Genomic DNA, 17,898 nt, shown 5'->3' on the forward strand with positions numbered 1-17,898 from the left:
ATGTAAATCACGTCACATGTGGGATGTATTGGCAGGATTTCATCAGTGGGCAGTCAGACTAAATATCGTCAGGTGCTGTTCAGTTATCCAGTGATATGAAGGTCTACTAACAGAGATGCTTTTCTTCACAACCACATCCCCTCTCCTTCCCTCAAACACTGGAAAAAACACATATTCTCTCTGTGCAATGAGAGGCTGTCACGGGATGCTCTTTTGATTACACAACCACTGTATACAGTAAGGCCGAAGAGATCCGGGCTTCTAATCACATGATTTAAGGTTACATAAAATTGAATTTCCAACTCTATAACTGCAGAATTACATACATCTCTATGGGCATGCAAACAATATAATAATATTACTTCACCTAATCCACTCAAAATAAAGATAATTTTTTCACCACATGACCTGAAACTACAATTCATTTTAGTAATATTTATTTAACATTTTACTCCTAGGCAGAATCTAATCACCACTCTTTGAAGTTTGGCAGAAATATGTAGATGCTGACATTAAACATTAGGGATAGTTTAATTCATGGATCTCTACAAAGCATTTCAGTGAACAATACTGTTTATGTTCCTCGACATATTTCCTGTCTACACCTCAGTTTTACAATGAGTAATACAAGAGAAAAGACCTTCATATACATGAAGGCAGTAAACAAGAATATCAAACAGATCAAATAATCAAGTCTCCATTCCCTGTAGGGACCTTGTCTGCATTAGCAGATGCCTGGTACTGTAGCTTATGGTGCTTCTGTGGACATAGTAACATTAGAGAGTTGTAGAGGACACAGAAAATGCCTTAAGACTGCAGTTCTTGATTGATGTAAATATCTATTCTAGAGGGTAGCAGTATTGGGGTACATTGGATTGAAGATACATTTGTGTAAATCCCCTGCTGGGCCATGAAGCCTGACTAGGATGCCACATAATGGCAAAGATGAGATGTCATTCCACTAATAATTACACAATCATCCCTTATTATTACGACTTTCATCTACATGATATTTATACAATGTCATGTCATAACTGATCATCTTAAAGCTGGAATCCTTATTGGTGAAACAGCCACAACCATTTGCGATATTACAACAAAGAAGTTACTGCAAACAACAAACACAGTTTTTTCAACTATGACATCATTTAACACATCATAGAAGAGTACTGCAAAACATTTTTTACCATGCTACGTGATGCTCCTCATCTCAGCAACAAAAACAATAACAATGGTGCTGGGGTGGCCATTGGCGCCGTTTTCATCTTTAGTTCACATCCTCTACAGTAGTCCTGCAGATTTGTCCCGTGATGTGAGGTATCTTCCTCTCGTATCGCTCCATTTGGAAGCTAACACATTTGGACTGCACTCCCACACTCTCACAAAATTTGATGGTCACTTTTCCTGGTACCAATAATGGTTCCTTGAACTGGGCGGTGACAGAGATGGGGGCTCTAATGGCATCAACTCCTGTGGAATCAATGGATGTTCGGAAAATATCAATCAAGGTGATAGATTGAGGATAAATAGAGTATGGACAGCAACAACAACAAAAATACTGTTTGAGCCACCATCATTTTGCTTGTAAATAATTCAGTATTGAGTTAGAATCACTAGAATAAAAAGCTACTTTACCTTTGTGCTTTTCAATTTCAGCCAAGCATTTAGACAGCATCCATAGACTAGGAGTTTGGGTACATCTGTAGCCCAAGAGTTTAGCAGGAAGAGTTAGGAGACAATGTGGAGAGTAGTCAGAGAAAGCCCACACAAACTTCAGTCCTGTAGTCCAGGGAACATTGATGTCCACCGCCTTCACGTCATCTGTCTCTGATGTGTCCATGTGACCTGTCAAAGTGTAAGAAAATATATTGGTTTATGATGTGGGTCCAGTTGTTCTGTGCTATTCAAACTTGAATAGAACAATTTCATTCAACTTCCTCAGGTTTGTTGACTGATGGCAAAGTTTAGAATGAATTAACTTAACTATTGGTCTACTCACCATCATACCACTCAGGTTTAGGTTGTGTGTTTGGTGTTCGGCCTCTGTCCTGGGAGAGCATTGTCAAAACACTCTCCCATACTGGCTGGTCAGTGCGTGAAATGGCAGTTAGAGAAATGTCAACCTCCACCCCATCTTCAACGACCCTGTACTCTAACACACGAGCCTGCAACTTGAAGGGTCCCTTCTTCAGCTCATCTATTGGCTGCCATGTTCTCAAACTCTGACGTACCCGGACTAGACCTAAAGAAACAATGCACTGAAGTGGGGGGATGTTGTATGAACTACACATCTGGCTGAAATGAATTAATATATTCTACAGAAATGTAGGAAGAAAACTGAGTATCTTGTGTGTTGACATTTGGAGGCCTTCAAAGACATGCACTACCCAGCCAGCAGAGGATGTTTTACTTACCCAGAGGGCTCAATCTGAACTTCTCAGCAGATATTAATATGTCAAACATTCGCAGACAGAGGGTCTCTGGGTAACACAGAGGGATATCCCTGAACTCAATGTCTGGGTAGTCCCAGCCATATCCAGTTGCACTACAGAACCTCCTCAGTAGATCCTTGTTGAACCTTAGAGAGAAAAAAGTACAGCACATAGGAGATAATTGGTCCAAACGTGAACAAATAAACAACCATCTTTGTAAGGCAGTGTGTTGTTTGAAATGAAACCATAGCCCTAAAAGAAATCGGACTGCTACATTGTCAAGCGCAATCAGTTTACCTGCAGTTAAAGATGGTGAAGGCAACTTCACCTTTGACATCGCTATCGCAAAAGTACAAATGCCCCTGTCTTTTGACAAGAGCTCTGAATACATATCTGAGAAAAAGGTAGGCAAAACTTGGAATCCTCTGATGACTGTCAAACACCACATTATCTTTCAGTAGTTTATAAGAGCAATAAATGTTGGCGTAAAGAAAATATATGGCACACGCTGGGAGCCCAGCAATGAAAACATTAGTCATAATATTTTCCATTTTCAAGTATTACATGAGAAGCATCCACCGACTATTGTATTTGGTCACTAATATGTACTATACTGTTATAAGAAGGCCTTCTCGGGAGAACGAGTGCTAGCTGCCCTTGTACTGAAGTTTGCAGCTAGTGCGAGAGTACACTGCCATGCCATTCATACACGGCAATTAAAAAACGAAAAACATCGCCAACATGCACACAATTTTGGATTTAACAAATATATTTCTAATCAAGTCACTTCGGTCTCCTTACTGCACTTTTGACACTTCCAACCATAATCAAAACGAAAGTTGTGTTGAAGTACGGAGTGCGTTATGGGACAAAAAATATATAACGTCAACATGTAATGTCGTTGGGTAATATCAGTTATTGATATGAACAAACTCAAAATGTGTTGATATTTAAAAAATGTTTATTTTTTTCAAGTAATTGATTGAAAGTTAGTGAGAAAAAAAAAAGTCATACATAATTAAGTTGTCTACATGAGACACAAAATATGATATATCCCGACTTATGGTGTTTATGTCTGTTCAAATTATGTACATTTTACATTTTGTCCAGGAAGGTGTGAAGAATATTTTTTTTTTGTTGCAACATAACATTTTTGCAACAACATAAGATTACAAGATGTTAAAAGCAACATGCATGCCATAATCAGCACTGTGACGCAATCACAGTTTCATATTAGGAGAAAGAAAGTTTAATTAATCGCGTGCTCAAAGTAAATTATCCTTTGACATTGTAGAAATCGTCCAGCAGCAACATGCTTTGGACTGCTTTGTGTAAACATCATTGACTAACCGGTGTCTTTGAAAGAAACTGAATGGAGTAAAGGAGTAAACACTGACTGTTCCTGCATCTGAACTGTTACTCAGTCTGACCATGTAAAGTGGGAATAAATAAAAAGGGAATCAAATGTAATGCTGACTCTTTGTGATACAGCAACAAGTGTGTGTGTGTGTGTGTGTGTGTGTAATCTTCTTTGTTGTGCATGTAGGGTTTCTCCTTCAGGAATCATGGAGACATCCCCCTGAGCCCTGAAAATGTCTTCTCTTAGTTCAACATCCAGATTCAGTCCAGTCTTCGCTTCAGCCAAACAGCAGCAACAACACAATGCAGACCGAATTGACAGCAATCAACGGCACTGCAAGATGAGAGAAAATATGATGAATAAAGCCACAAACCAGTCTCAGTTCAGTTAGGTAAACATCATAAAATATTTTGAGGAAAACAAGAATAATCTATTTAAAAAAGTAGTATGTATGCAGAACAAAGATTTGATATTTATAAATGGTATTGATTTTTCAGTCGTACCTCTCATTACTGTCCTCACAGAGCGGACAAGGTTCATTAGCTGCACTTTAATGCCCGGTTCATCACCAAATCCCCCAATACTTTGGTCCACACCCCAGCCAACTAAGTTAGAAGGAACAAAACAATTACATTAATGCAAACAAAAATGGCCCTGGCCATAAGAGGCAGATCAACGTACCTGTAAGTTTTTCCAACTCATTATACTGGTGTAGTTAGCTAGCTAATTTAGCAGTACCGCCAAATTATGCTAAAATGACTCATATCAACCAAATAACGTTACTTTCTTGCTTCCCTGTCTAGGTAACTAGTTATCTATCACCAACCCATTTCAGCCGACTAGCTAGCAAGCAAGCAAATCATTGTTGAAAGTAATGTTAGACAAAATGTGTAGACGGCCACTTACTTTTACTTAAAAATCTTTCTTCGTGCAATACGGCGACAGCATTTACACACAAAATCACCGCTTGAATAAGGGAATATAATGTAAACGCCATATCTGTAACGTGTTAGCTGACGTTAGCAGCTTCAAGTACTTCCCTATGACGTTGCCTAAATGTATGGCATCATGAGAAGAACAAATTCAACGAGCAGTTCGAACGCGTGACTTTCTTGACGGAATAAAAAAGTGGGTGCCCAACAGTAAATGGCCAATGTAATACCAATACTGTATAATAATAATCCATACTCATGTCCAAATAGGTAGCATTTTGTGACTATTGATTTAATGGTGTAAGTGCTTGAAAATGTTGCAGTAGAACTAGCTAACATTCCTGGGAGGTTATGGATGTATCTTGCCATAGGCACACCACTGGATGGCTATCTCCATTAATAACACCTCAATATCTCCTTCATTTGCACTTGATTTACTAGAAAGGTAAAGGCATATTCCCAGAAGTAAAATTCTGTACTCGGTAAACATGAGTACACCACTGTAGACCACTGAGATCAGTGGAAAACATTATTGTTAATAAAGATGGAAAGAAACACATGGTCATCATGAGAATAAAAATCTTTATTAGTGTTTTATGAAGTCTGCATAATATGCCACACGCCTGAGAAGCTTATGGTCAGAAAAAAAACCTGCTCTATCAATAACGCCCTCTACTGGTAAAACTGAGAGAACTACTGTACTGACTGTTTTGCAAATATTTGACTGTTAAATACACACTACTGTATAATGTACGTCTGGTCCACTTCAGATTTGTTATGTACTCTCTTCACATTCATATATTGTAGGCCAATGGTACAAGGATTCATCACTGGACCCTAACACATGGTTCAGTTCCCCAAATCCAAACTCACTAGTTGCACTTACAAAGTACAATCACTAGTGCCGTAAGGTTAATAGATGAATAACATCAATAAAGGAGAAAGGAGAAAATAGATGTTAAAAGAAATCTTGCAATAGCCACAAAATGACAATGTCAGACTGCAAGCTCAGTCTTGTTGTACATACTGTATTTTATAGACAAGAACAAATACAATGCACACTAATACAGAAAATATGTCCCAGTGTGCAGTTTCATTTCTCTCTTCCTTTTGTGATGTAAGAACATAGAATACTGCCAAGTTTCTGTAACATTTAGCTAAAAAATAAATCACTTTTTTGGTTGACCACTGTTTTATGGTGGACCTTTTATCCTTTACTGAGCACCAAACAGCTTCCAGAAAGCAAATGTGTTTCAAGACTGAAGAGATGAATGAGTCAAAATAAGTTCATACAACATGCCTCAGTCACATAACCCAACCATACATTGCAGGAAAGCAGATATCATGTTACAGGCATTTATGTTTTGATTTGTGTACTTCTGATGCACCAAGTTTATTCTTTTAAAAAGCCAAAAGTGTCTAAATAACATGGGGCTGTGTTTTTCTTACCAAGGCAAGGGCTTAAATTGGATTCAAGTTGAACCTTAAAAAAAACACTAATGATCCATGCTCTCCATGTCACTTAAAAAGAGACAGTCTTGAAAATATTAACTTTAATAAAAAGTGAACGACAGAAGAAAGTTTAATTATATTTATATATAAAAATACATGAGAATACAAAAAAGTAGCAAAAGAAAGGGGATATAGGCTAAAAACAATATAGAATGAAATTCATTGATACCTTCCATTCTCCAAGTGAAATAACTTTTTAATAATTCACCTCGAGAGACCTGGACACCCAGTGAAACATCAAAAAAAGATTTTACAGCTGATATTCTCTGGTCCTTGCCCAGTGCATCCAAACCTAACAGAGCCTAGAATTCACTAGCCTGCATCTGAGGCGGTTTGTGGTCCAAATGAAACATGGGCTACCTATAATAACATTGGAGGTGCCATATAATGACAGAGCTAAAATGTATGTCAACTACAGCCGGATTGATTTCGCAGCTTGTTTAGTTTTTTTTTGCTAAACATTCCTATATGTCCATTAAGAGGTGTCTTACAACGACACATCTGGAATAAAAAAAAAAGACATTTTGACAAAAGGGTAAAGAGTTAATTAGGTAAATTAAACAATTACATTTTAAAAACATAATTGAGCATTTCCCTTCGAGGAGAAAGCGACAAATGCCATCTTCATTTCTTAACCACGCTAACTCCCCAGACAAAAAAAGATGGGTCCATGTTTCCCAGAGAAAAGTTACCTCATGGTCAAAAAGATGGATGGATGAGTTGAACCAAAATTCATTTAGCATTCACGCTTGTGTTACTTATACAAGCATTCTCCAATACTGAGAAACTATTTGTAGAATATCTTTTGGTATTTCCACTGCCTCCAATAATTCATACCTGGACTTTAAAAATCAATATACATTTTATTTGCACCACAAATTGATCTAATATTAAGGATTTGGGGGAAAGCAATTTAACAAAGATGACGAAGATGGGTAACAAAGTGCCTAATTCTATTCTGAAAAGTCTGTCTTGCTGTGTGTGTGTGTGTGTGTGTGTGTGTGTGTGTGTGTGTGTGTGTGTGTAGACAGGGTCGTGGAGCTAGGCCACAAATACTATGAAGTATGTTATTAGCAGAAATTATTTCTGCAGCTTTTTTTCATGATAGGACTTGCAAGTTAGAATTTGATGATCTTTGAGTGGGCGATGTTTTGGGTCATTTTCTAGCATTATGACATACTGGAGCAGCGTACAGAAGGGGAACCCATCTGAGTCAACACTTTGTCCAGCCATTGCAGAGGTCCATTCAAATGCAGTTCAATCCAGCAGGGAGTGCTTGTGACAGTCTGCCGTCTAGCAGACAAAAAGACAACAATGACAAATTGGTGAAATCACTCGGCATGCAAGCACAGGAATGTCACCAAAAAACAAAGAATAGCCTGAACCTCTCTGACTTCTTCCATAACAGAAGTATTGTTTAAGAGGGACAAATCACATTTGAATACCCATCCCAACTCCTTAAACATTCCAAAGTTTCTACAAATACAGAAAAGTGGATCATTAGCAGGCTAATGTTTTAAAAAAAATGTATGCCAATGATTACATTAATATTACTGTCTTCCTCCGACTATTCATCTTCTACTAACTATGCCATGGTGTACAACTGAAAGAATAAAAAGTAACAAGTCGGTCATCATGCTTGCCTGTATTCAGCCCCCCAGCCTTTGACAAAACTCATGCGGATGGTGCACATCCTGGTGAGCTGGTACACTGCCTCAAAGCCCTGGTTCACGGACTGTGCCAGCAGGGCGGCAAACTCCTGGTTGTTGAAGATCTTCAGGTTACAACCTGAGGGGCAGTGGAAGGAGAGGGTCAGTTGGGCATTATAAATCATTTCACTAGTCAAATAAGCAGTGGTGTAAAGTACTTAAGTAAAAATACTTTAAAGTACTACTTGAGTAGTTTTGGGGGTATCTGTATTTTACCATTTATATTTTTCACAACTTTTACTTCACTACACTTTTTACTCCATACATTTTACCTGACACCCAAAAGTACTCGTTATATTTTGAATGCTTAGCAGGACAGGAAAATGGTCCAATTCACGCACTTACCAATCCAACACATGGTCATCCCTTCTGCCTCTGATCTGGCGGACTCACTAAATACAAATGCATCTTTTCTATGGGTTCCCGAGTTGCGCAGCGGTCTAAGGCACTGCATCTCAGTGCTAGAGGCATCACTACAGACACCCTGGTTTGAATCCAGGCTGTATCACAACCGGCCGTGATTGGGAGTCAATTGGGCGGCGCAAAATTAGTGTTGGGAGTGTGCCCCTGGCTATCCATACATTTTAAAATGCCGCCTGCTTTGCTTGACAGAAGGAATTTTAAATTATTTTTACTTTTGATACTTAAGTATATTTAGAACCAAATACTTAAGACTTTTACTCAAGTAATATTTTACTGGGTGAATTTTACTTGATTAACTTTCTATTAAAAAGGTATCTATATTTTTACTCAAGTATGACAATTGGGTACTTTTTCCATCACCGCAAATAATACATTTTGTTCAGATATCCAGATATTTATTTTGACCATTTAAAAAAAAGGTTTAAACTTGGGAACTGGCTTGCTGCGCAGCCTGCACGACTTGGGAGAGGTGCTGCTCCGCATGCGTGCAGCAATGAAGGGGCCGATGAGTTTGATATGGGAGGGAGGGAGACAAAGCTTAAAAACGATGTTTGAGTGAACCCTGAATACAGAAAATGAATGGTGAACTCTTCTGGACAGAGACTCCTCCTCATTACTCTACAATTCAGGTTCACTCTAACATTTCAAGCATTGTTTTACTATTGACAGTTACAGCTGATTTCGGGATTGTACAGTGCCTTCAGAAAGTATTCACACACCTTTACTTTTTCCACATTTTGTAGTGGAGTTTAAAATGGATTCAATTTAGATTTGTTTGTCACTGGCCTTCACACAATACCCCATAATGTCAAAGTGGAATTGCTTTTCAAAATTCTTACAAATTAATTAAAAATGAAAATCTGAAATGTCTTGAGTCAATAAGTATTCAACCCCTTTGTTATGACAAGCCTAAATAAGTTCAGGAGTAAGAATTAGCTTAACAAGTCACATAATAAGTTGCATGGACTCACTGTGTGCAATAAGTGTTTAACATGTTTTTTTTTTTATGACTACCTCGTCTCTGTACTCCACCTATACATGTAATTGTAAGGTCTTTTAGTCGAGCAGTTAATTTCAAAACACAGATTCAATCACAAAGACCAGGTAGGTAAAAAAAGAAGAAGCAGATATTCAATATCCCTTTGAGCATGGTGAAGTCATTACACTTTGGATGTTGTATCAATACACCCAGTCACTACAAAGATACAGGTGTCTTTCCTAACTTAGTTGCAGGAGGGGAAGGAAGCCACCCAATGTCTTCACCATGAGAACAACGGTGACTTTAAAACAGTTACAGAGTACTCCGGCTTCAATGCTCGTCGGATGTGGCAGGACTTGCAAACTATTATGGACCACAAAGGGAAACCTGGCCGCGGGCTGCCCTGTGACGGAAGCCTACCAGAGGCTTTTATGCTTGTTTCGAGGCAAGCAACACTGAAGCATGCATGAGAGCACCAGCTGTTCCGGACGACTGTGTGATCACACACTCCGTTGCTGATGTGAGCAAGATCTTTAAACAGGTCAACATTCACAAGGCCGCGGGGCCAGATGGATTACCAGGACATGTACTCAGAGCATGCACGGAACAACTGGCAAGTGTCTTCACTGACATTTTCAACCTCTCCCTGACCGATTCTGTAATACCAACATGTTTCAAGCAGAAGAAAGCGAAGGTAACCTGCCTAAATGACTACCACCCCATAGCACGTCAGTAGCCATGAAGTGCTTTGAAAGGCTGGTCATGGCTCACATCAACACCATCATCCCAGAAACCCTAGACCCACTCCAATTGGCATACCGCCCCAATAGATCCACAGATGACGCAATCGCAAATTGCACTCCACACTGTCCTTTCCCACCCGAACAAAAGGAACACCATGTGAAAATGCTGTTCATTGACTACAGCTCAGCATTCAACTCCATAGTGCCCACAAAGCTCATGACTATGCTAAGGACCCTGGGACTAATCACCTCCATCTGCAACTGGATCCTGGAGTTCCCGACACCCCCAGGTGGTAAGGGTAGGCAACAACATCTGCCACGCTGATCCTCAATACGGGAGCTCCTCAGGGAGCTACTCCCTGTTCCTAAGCACGACTTAAACACCATCATTAAGTTTGCTGATGACACAACGGTGGTAGGCCTGATCGACAAGGATGAGATTGACCTCCTCCCTATAGGCTGAGACCTGACAGTGTGGTTCCAGGACAACAACCTCTCCCTCAACGTGAGCCAGACAATAGGAAATTGACTATAGGAAAAAGAGGGCTGAAAATGCCCTCATTCACATCGACGGGGCTGTAGTGGAGCGGGTCGAGAGTTTCAAGTTCCTTGGTATACACATCACAAACAAACTATCATGGTCCAAACACACCAAGAAAGTCGTGAATAGGGCACGACAATGTCCTTTACCCTGAGGAGACTGAAAAGATTTGACCTGGGTTCCCAGATCCTCAAAAAGTTCTACAGCTGCACCATGCAGACCGGTTCATCACTGCCTGGTATGGCAATTGCTCGGCATCTGACCGTAAGGCGCTACAGAGGGTAGGGCATATGGCCCAGTATATCACTGGGGCCAAGCTTACTGACATCCAGGACCTACACGTGTCAGAGGAAGGCCCAAAAATTCTCAGACTCCATTCACCAAAGTCATAGACTGTACAAATTACCTCGACTAACCTGTACCCCCACACATTTGACTCGGTACCGGTACCGCCTGTATATAGCCTCTGTTCTCCTGGCATCCGCCAAACCCAGATTCATCCGTCAGACTTCAAATCCAGTCATTTGAAGGAGTGTATAATGAGTAATCCAGGAATGTCACAAGTTAATTGACGAGAAAACTTGAGAAAATAGCAACTCTACATATCGCTATGACTACAATAAATGGCTAAATGACTTCTGGACACTATGGGTCCGCAGAGCTCCTCCTCACCACTCTCAAGTATTTGAATACTAACGTCCGTTTGGATATTCGAATATCCATGCCCATTCCTACTGGGCATCATGTATGGACTTTTAAAGAAAAATCATAACAAGTAAAGCCTGCAGAACCACCCTGCTATCAGTTTTATATTGGCTGTAGAAACAAGTAGTTAGACTGACTAAATATGGAATCTAAACACGTGAAAAACATGTAATACTAAGTAATGATTATAGGAACACACTGAATATTAAAGAAATTGGGTTTGGCTAAATTACCTGGAGGGATTTTGCACACGGTTGCTGGGTGCCACCCATACCGCTGGTTGCAGTTTGGACTTTGAACAAAGATGGCGCTATCACTGAGACACTCAGCAAACACCTCACCACCAATATAATACAACCTGACTCCTCGTCCTGTGGAAATAATAGAAAATTAGCATGAGTATTTCTGCTACAAAACATCTCTGTTCCTGGGCAAATCTGAATTGGCACCCTATTCATTTTAGCCATAGCCTTCAAAAGTTGTGCACTACATAGGAAATAGTGTGCCGTTTGTGACATAGCCCCTGTTGTACCTATATGCCTCCTGGTCATCTCAACAGTGGCGTTCCTGTTGACGTTGGAGAGCAGGCCCAGACAGAAACGCTCTGAGTTGGAAGGGTCTGTAAAACCGTCCACTGTCAGAGAGGGCTGTGAGGCGTGGAAGGTCTCTCCAACACGCTGGTTCAGCTCATAGTAAGCTATAGAGCACCAGAACGCAGGCTCAGAGTAGGTCACCGGCTGCAGGTCTGGGGGGAAAAAAGTGAGATGTCATGATGAAAGACAACTACACAGGTTGACAGGCATTGACCAATGATCTCCAGAGCGGGCACCGGGCTATTTCAATTGTACTCAATGGATGTTTACACAGGCACCCCAAATTCGGATATTTTTCCCACTAATTGGTCTTCTGACAAATCACATCATATCTTTTTCAGAGCTGGTCTCATTGGTCAAAAGACCAATTAGTAACAAAACAAAAAATATCAGAATTGGGCTGCCTGTGTAAATGCAGCCAATGAGTTTGGTCAAATTTGTTCAGATGATCAATTACTGGTCCTTCAGACATCGAGCAGGTCTAAAAAGACAATTCTTCTTACCCATGCTATGATTGACAGGTGAGAGGGTGCCAGGGGACAAATCAGCAGGAGAACCTAACATGGGAGAAAACAGGAAATTATAAAGTTGCATGGTCAGATTTACTTGTACAAAGAATCTACTAAGACATTTAAATCAACAAATCTAAACTTGGCAACAGTTTGACAACTGTTTTTCTTTTATTATTTTATGTTAGAACTTCTTATCTGAAGTAAGTGGAATATACCTGTGTCCATACTTTGATTCATCGGTTGATCGCTGGCTTCCCCATCCTCACTTATGTATCCAGGTGGTGGCGTTTCTATAGTAACAGGGGAGGGAAAAATATTGATGAGGTGAAATGGATACCTCGTTATCATGAATACCATTTGCATATCAACTCATGATAGATACACAAACCTGGTATGTAGTTATTTGGAGGCTCGATCCCTGCAGGAAAGTTTGTGTTCTCAGGTATGGAATGAGTGTAGTCATCCAATGGGGGCAGTTCTGTCAGAATTTCCGAGTGTCTTGGCACAAGGACAGGTGGCAGAACTAGAGGAAAGGTGGAGAAAAGATTCTTCAATGCCACACAAAATTCAAAAGAAGTGACATCTTCACAAAACATAATTGAAGAGTATGCTAACACCACTTTCAGCCTCTCATACAAATCTTTTTTCATGTCCAGAAATAAGAATGTCACAACTAGCTGTCAACATGGGCTTTGATGGCACCTACAAGTCAGCACAGACACACTAGTGGTTCAAATGACAACCTACCTGGGGTCTCCACCCTCTGGTAGTGGTAGGGGTTGATGCAGACCTCATCCTTCTTGAGGTGGAAGGCGTACTCGCAGGCCTCGATGGCACGCAGCTCATGGTGGCTGTGCAGGTCAGGCCATCGCCACAAGCGGCAGTAGATGACATGAGGAAGACCCTTTCTGTGTGAGACCTGCAGGCGCCCATCCAGGGATCTGATAGGACAGGCAATGGAGGAAATAGGTGTGAAAAGTGAGTGCGGGGAAAGGAAGAAAAGGGGGAGGAATCGATAGGAGGAAGAGAAGGAGATGCGTGTGGCCAGCAAAACAAAAGGTGGGGGTGTGGAGAGGGAAGGTGGGGTATGATGAAGTGAGATGAGAATGATAGAGGGATGAATGGAATTTGTGCTCTCAATGTCCCTCAGCCCCCTGGAATGATTACTTCCCACATCAAGGTTGTACAACAGTATGTAGCATAGGACAGTTGAGGATAGTCACCTGGTTTGGTCAGGGTAGCTGTATAGGCCTGAGGTATCCCACTGTTCTATCGTATTTGGTGTACTCAGTCCCCATATTTCAGAGCAATTGCTGTGCACAGAAAAACCAAACAACAAAACAAAAACAAAATGATAAACATGGGGCATGAGTCATTCAGAAATACCAGTATGGGTAATGTAAACATTAAAAGGCATCTTTTATTAGAGTCATTTTCAATTAGGTATTTCATTCTTTCAGTCTGGAACTGAAAAAAAATAACTGTCAAATAAGAGAAGCCTTTTGACAGAATAAAGAAAAACAACAGCATAAGATGGGAGTACAGTAGTATACACAAACAAACATTATGCGAGACAAACAAACATTACTACTGTGGCATATCAAATTTTCGGAATAACTGAAACATTTCCACCACAGCTGTGTAGGTCGCAAGCAATTGACTTATCTTGAGACATTTAAGTAAACACAGAAGACACAAAATGGGACTAAAAGGAAAGGAGGGAGCAATCTTGGAAAAAAGTACATTTCCAATTAACCACCCTCTATATTTCACTTTGTGATTGTAATGGACACGTAGAAAGGAATGATAAAAATAAACAACTCTAGAAATCAAATAAAAATGAAATGGGGAAATATGATGTGATAGTTGCTGCTCATACAATATCCTGACTTAGAATTCAGAGCTAATATAGCCTACCTCTAAAGTGGGATTGAATCTAAACTATTGGCTAGGCCTATATATTTTGTGTTCTAAAAGCTGAAATAGGTTCTAAACTTCACTCTAATATATACGCATGACATGTAGATTGGTAAATTGCATTCAAGTTTAATTTCTTTGCAAGACCATCAATTATAGGCCTACACAATACATTTAATCCATCTGTCAACAAGCTCTATACAAATTTACTCAGTATCTAATAAACATACTAAACATCTGAACTGTTCTTAGCTGGTCATCATTGAACAAATAGGTATTTTACAGCAGACAACATTTCCCAGAGAATATGTTCTACTCTAGGACATCAAGGTTAACTGGCTGATAAGGAATGTTCTCACCCTACTCCCTCAGACAAATGTGATACAAGTACATAGCGGGAGGCTAAGTCAGTGTTTACAAAACAAACTGTTGCGCCATTTCTGAGAGTCAATGTTAGACAGAAAGTAGCAGCCTATAAAATGTGAAAGAATTTGGGAGTTGCTAAGACCTCTATGTATTGGGACCTTGTATGTTACATGCTGTTTAAGGAAAGATGAGGCGACAAGAGGGTTACCAGATACTAAATAATAATCTCCAGAAAACATACAGGAAACTGCCAAAATTAAGGGAACATTTGCGTAAATGAGGGATACAAAGTATATTGAAAGCAGGGGCTTCCACACAGGTGTGGTTCGTGAATGAATTATGCAAATAACATCCCATCATGCTAAGGGTCATGTATAAAAATGCCCTGTTGCGCATTATTTTGGGTACCATTGCTAGAAGACATCTGTGACTTTGAAAGAGAGGTCTCAAAGGAGCATAGGGGGTTTAAAGGGTGAGTGTGTGTCAGTCACCAGATCTCACCCCAATTGAACACTTATGGGAAATTCTGGAGTGGAGCCTGAGACAGGGTTTTCCACCACCAAATTACGGAATTTCTCATGGAAGAATTGTGTCGTATCCCTCCAATAGAGTTCCAGACACTTGTAGAACCTATGCCAAGGCGTACTGAAGCTGTTCTGGTGGTTCGTGATGGCCGAACGCCCCATATTAAGACAGTTTGTCTGCGTTTACACAGGCAGCCCAATTGTGATATTTATTTCACTAACTGGTCTTTTGAACAATCAGATCAGCTCTGAAAAAGATCTGATGTTATTGGTCAAAAGACCAATTTGTGAAAAAGAATTGGGCTGCCTTTGCAAATGCAGCCATAATGTTGGTGGAATTGGACTGCCTTTGTAAATGCAGCCATAATGATGGCGTTTCCTTTAATTTGACAGTTACCTGTAGGTTTCTGATGGTCAACTGTTAATTCTACAGAACCATACAATGACTGTAGGCAAACCCTAGCTCTGTGTTACCTGGCATGGGGCTATGGTTACTTACCTGGGGATGGTGACACACTTGGTGTTGCAGTTCTGGGTGGTGATGGCCTTCTCCAGCTCATCCAGCTGTCCAGTCTTCTTCAGCTTCTTCACCAGGCTCTTGACAGCCTTCTCACACCACTTCTCCTCCTGGCTGTTCTGCTCTCCTCCCCCAGCGCCACTGGCTGACTTCTTCCACCCCAGGAGCCTCTTAACTACTGGAGGGGTGAAAGGCAAGATGGAGGACATTTTGGTTGTAGCGAGGAGGAGTCTTGAGAGAACTCAAACACACACTGAGGCAGAGGGGACCTGGAGGAAGGGATGCACAGTTTAGCCCTTTCTCTGGTGTGGTCCCTCTGTTTCGTGAGGAATCACAGGGCTGGAGTGAGGAGGACTGGATATGTGCAAAAGAGATGAGACACCTGAGGAGGTAAAATCAAACACAGGAATTTAGTAATCAATGTCTGAATAAAAAAAAATGTGATGGGTGCATTTCAAATTGAATGGGTGGTCTTGAAAAACTTGTTAGATAAATCCCACCATCACATAATTTCATCAGCAACAACTGTAGTTACATAATATATCTAATAATAGCGGCGACTTGAGCACTGAGCACTCAGTGGACTGGATCACTAGCAGCAAGTAAACATAACATACCATTGTTTGCGAATGGACATATAGCCACAAAACAAACATTTCATACCAGTGTTGGTGGATGCTGTATAACACCACATCTTCATTATAAAGGTGATTAGCCATCTACCATGATATACTGTTCAATTGATAAACTCCATTGTTGGTTAGTTTATATATTGCAGCTAGTAGCAAGCTAGCTATCTCGGCTAAGGGGTGAGTTAGCCCCATAGCTAACTGATACTTTCAGGCCGGTTGGTTGATGATAGGCATTTTATCAGCAGTACAAATCTACTATTTTAGTGAGTTAAGTTAGCAATTATTTACTCATAAGGTAGCAAGCCATGAAAGGCTGCAGAAATTATTGAGTACATGACTCGTATGGTGGGATTACGTTATCGCCAATACCTTTTGTTGTGAAAACAACAATTACTGTAGCTAGCCAACGTTAGCCACCTAACTCAGACTTTCAATACAGCTAAATGACTGGTTAGCTAACTTACAACGAAACAATGGTTTGATTGAGACATACAGCGCCATCATTGCCAGCTACAATAACAATCGTGTTTTTTTTATGCTAACACTAGAAGTGATAAATAGGCCAACTAACGTTAGCTAGCTAGCCCAAATAAAAAAACTGGCTAACGTTAGCTTGCTAGCTGTCGTTAGCTAACAACATCAAAGTCGAGGGAAAATTAAAAGCATTGCATTACCCTGATGATGAAGCTCACGAACTCTTCTCTGTGTAAAGATATGTGCAAAAGACAAAGTGGGAAACTCCTCAAAAACAAAGGGATACCTTTTCTTTAAAAAAAAAACGATAAATGTAGCCGCTATCTCGACGAAAAGATTGTTGCCTTTTTTCAAATCTGATAACTAGCTAGCTGTTTAGCTTCACAAGCTATCAAGACCTGAACAAGAAACACACCCTAGCTGGCTAGCTGCATTCAGAATCTTAATCCCTCCTCTTATCACCTGATTGGATAAAACAAGACAGTCATATAACTTTCGTAGACCGGATTGGTCGCCAGCAATGTCAATCTGTATTGTTTATTTGACAGCATGGTTTGTTTTACAATCTGTCATTGTCGGGGAGGAACTAGCACTCCATTGTTATTTTTTTGTAGAATTTGTAATAGCCGTTAATCCTTTCTCATACTCCATAAAGACTAGAGGTGAGGAAAGACATATTGGGTGAACTATAACAGGAAGTGGTATCCTCTAATTTGTTAAGAAATTATGCACAATTGGGCCCACAGGAACAAAGATGCGATTCCATGTAAAAATCCAGGCGAGGCTACTTTTTCACAACAAGGTTGATGAGATAATTTATGTTACGTTTTTGTTTCACAGTAGCAACCGAGGCCGATGTACATTTCATTCCTCACTTGAAATAATCACCAATCTAACACATCTGGGTAAATTAAAGCACGTTTCAAAACTATGCCTAGTACAGCATATGTCAGTAACCACATCGGTGAAGGAAGGATGCAATTAAAAAACTATTCCGACAGGGCTACAGATTCATCATAACTCGAGG

General features: G+C 40.2%; 2 protein-coding genes across 6 annotated transcripts; both read right to left on the bottom strand.

The window, feature by feature from the left end:
* Positions 1-420: 420 nt before the first annotated feature.
* LOC106585371 (immediate early response 3-interacting protein 1) lies at positions 421-4,940 on the bottom strand. 3 transcript variants are annotated; one of them, XM_014171493.2, is made up of 7 exons: positions 4,699-4,874; positions 4,296-4,397; positions 2,730-4,125; positions 2,415-2,578; positions 2,000-2,242; positions 1,636-1,845; positions 421-1,470 (listed from the first exon to the last, which is right to left on the bottom strand). In XM_014171493.2, exons 3-7 carry the CDS (start codon positions 2,981-2,983, stop codon positions 1,268-1,270), a joined length of 1,074 nt encoding a protein of 357 aa, XP_014026968.2. In that variant the 5' UTR covers positions 2,984-4,125; positions 4,296-4,397; positions 4,699-4,874; the 3' UTR covers positions 421-1,267. The 3 variants fall into 3 exon arrangements, with proteins under 3 accessions (XP_014026968.2, XP_014026967.2, XP_045563033.1); XM_014171492.2 differs by having other exon boundaries at positions 2,415-4,125; XM_045707077.1 differs by lacking the exons at positions 421-1,470; positions 1,636-1,845; positions 2,000-2,242; positions 2,415-2,578 and having other exon boundaries at positions 3,376-4,125; positions 4,699-4,940.
* A 346-nt stretch (positions 4,941-5,286) lies between these two features.
* LOC106585370 (mothers against decapentaplegic homolog 2) lies at positions 5,287-17,372 on the bottom strand. Of its 3 annotated transcripts, none has more exons than XM_014171491.2 (11): positions 17,072-17,372; positions 15,748-16,147; positions 13,665-13,754; positions 13,189-13,382; positions 12,830-12,964; positions 12,669-12,731; positions 12,433-12,486; positions 11,869-12,081; positions 11,570-11,707; positions 7,880-8,024; positions 5,287-7,529 (listed from the first exon to the last, which is right to left on the bottom strand). In XM_014171491.2, the coding sequence occupies exons 2-11, from the start codon at positions 15,972-15,974 to the stop codon at positions 7,406-7,408; spliced, it is 1,383 nt and encodes a 460-aa protein (XP_014026966.1). In that variant the 5' UTR covers positions 15,975-16,147; positions 17,072-17,372; the 3' UTR covers positions 5,287-7,405. The 3 variants fall into 3 exon arrangements, with proteins under 3 accessions (XP_014026966.1, XP_014026965.1, XP_045563032.1); XM_014171490.2 differs by having other exon boundaries at positions 12,657-12,731; XM_045707076.1 differs by having other exon boundaries at positions 12,657-12,731; positions 15,748-16,034; positions 17,072-17,301.
* Between the last annotated feature and the right edge of the window lie 526 nt (positions 17,373-17,898).

This window comes from Salmo salar, chromosome ssa24 (assembly GCF_905237065.1).
Source record: "Salmo salar chromosome ssa24, Ssal_v3.1, whole genome shotgun sequence".
Taxonomy (NCBI): Eukaryota; Metazoa; Chordata; class Actinopteri; order Salmoniformes; family Salmonidae; genus Salmo; species Salmo salar.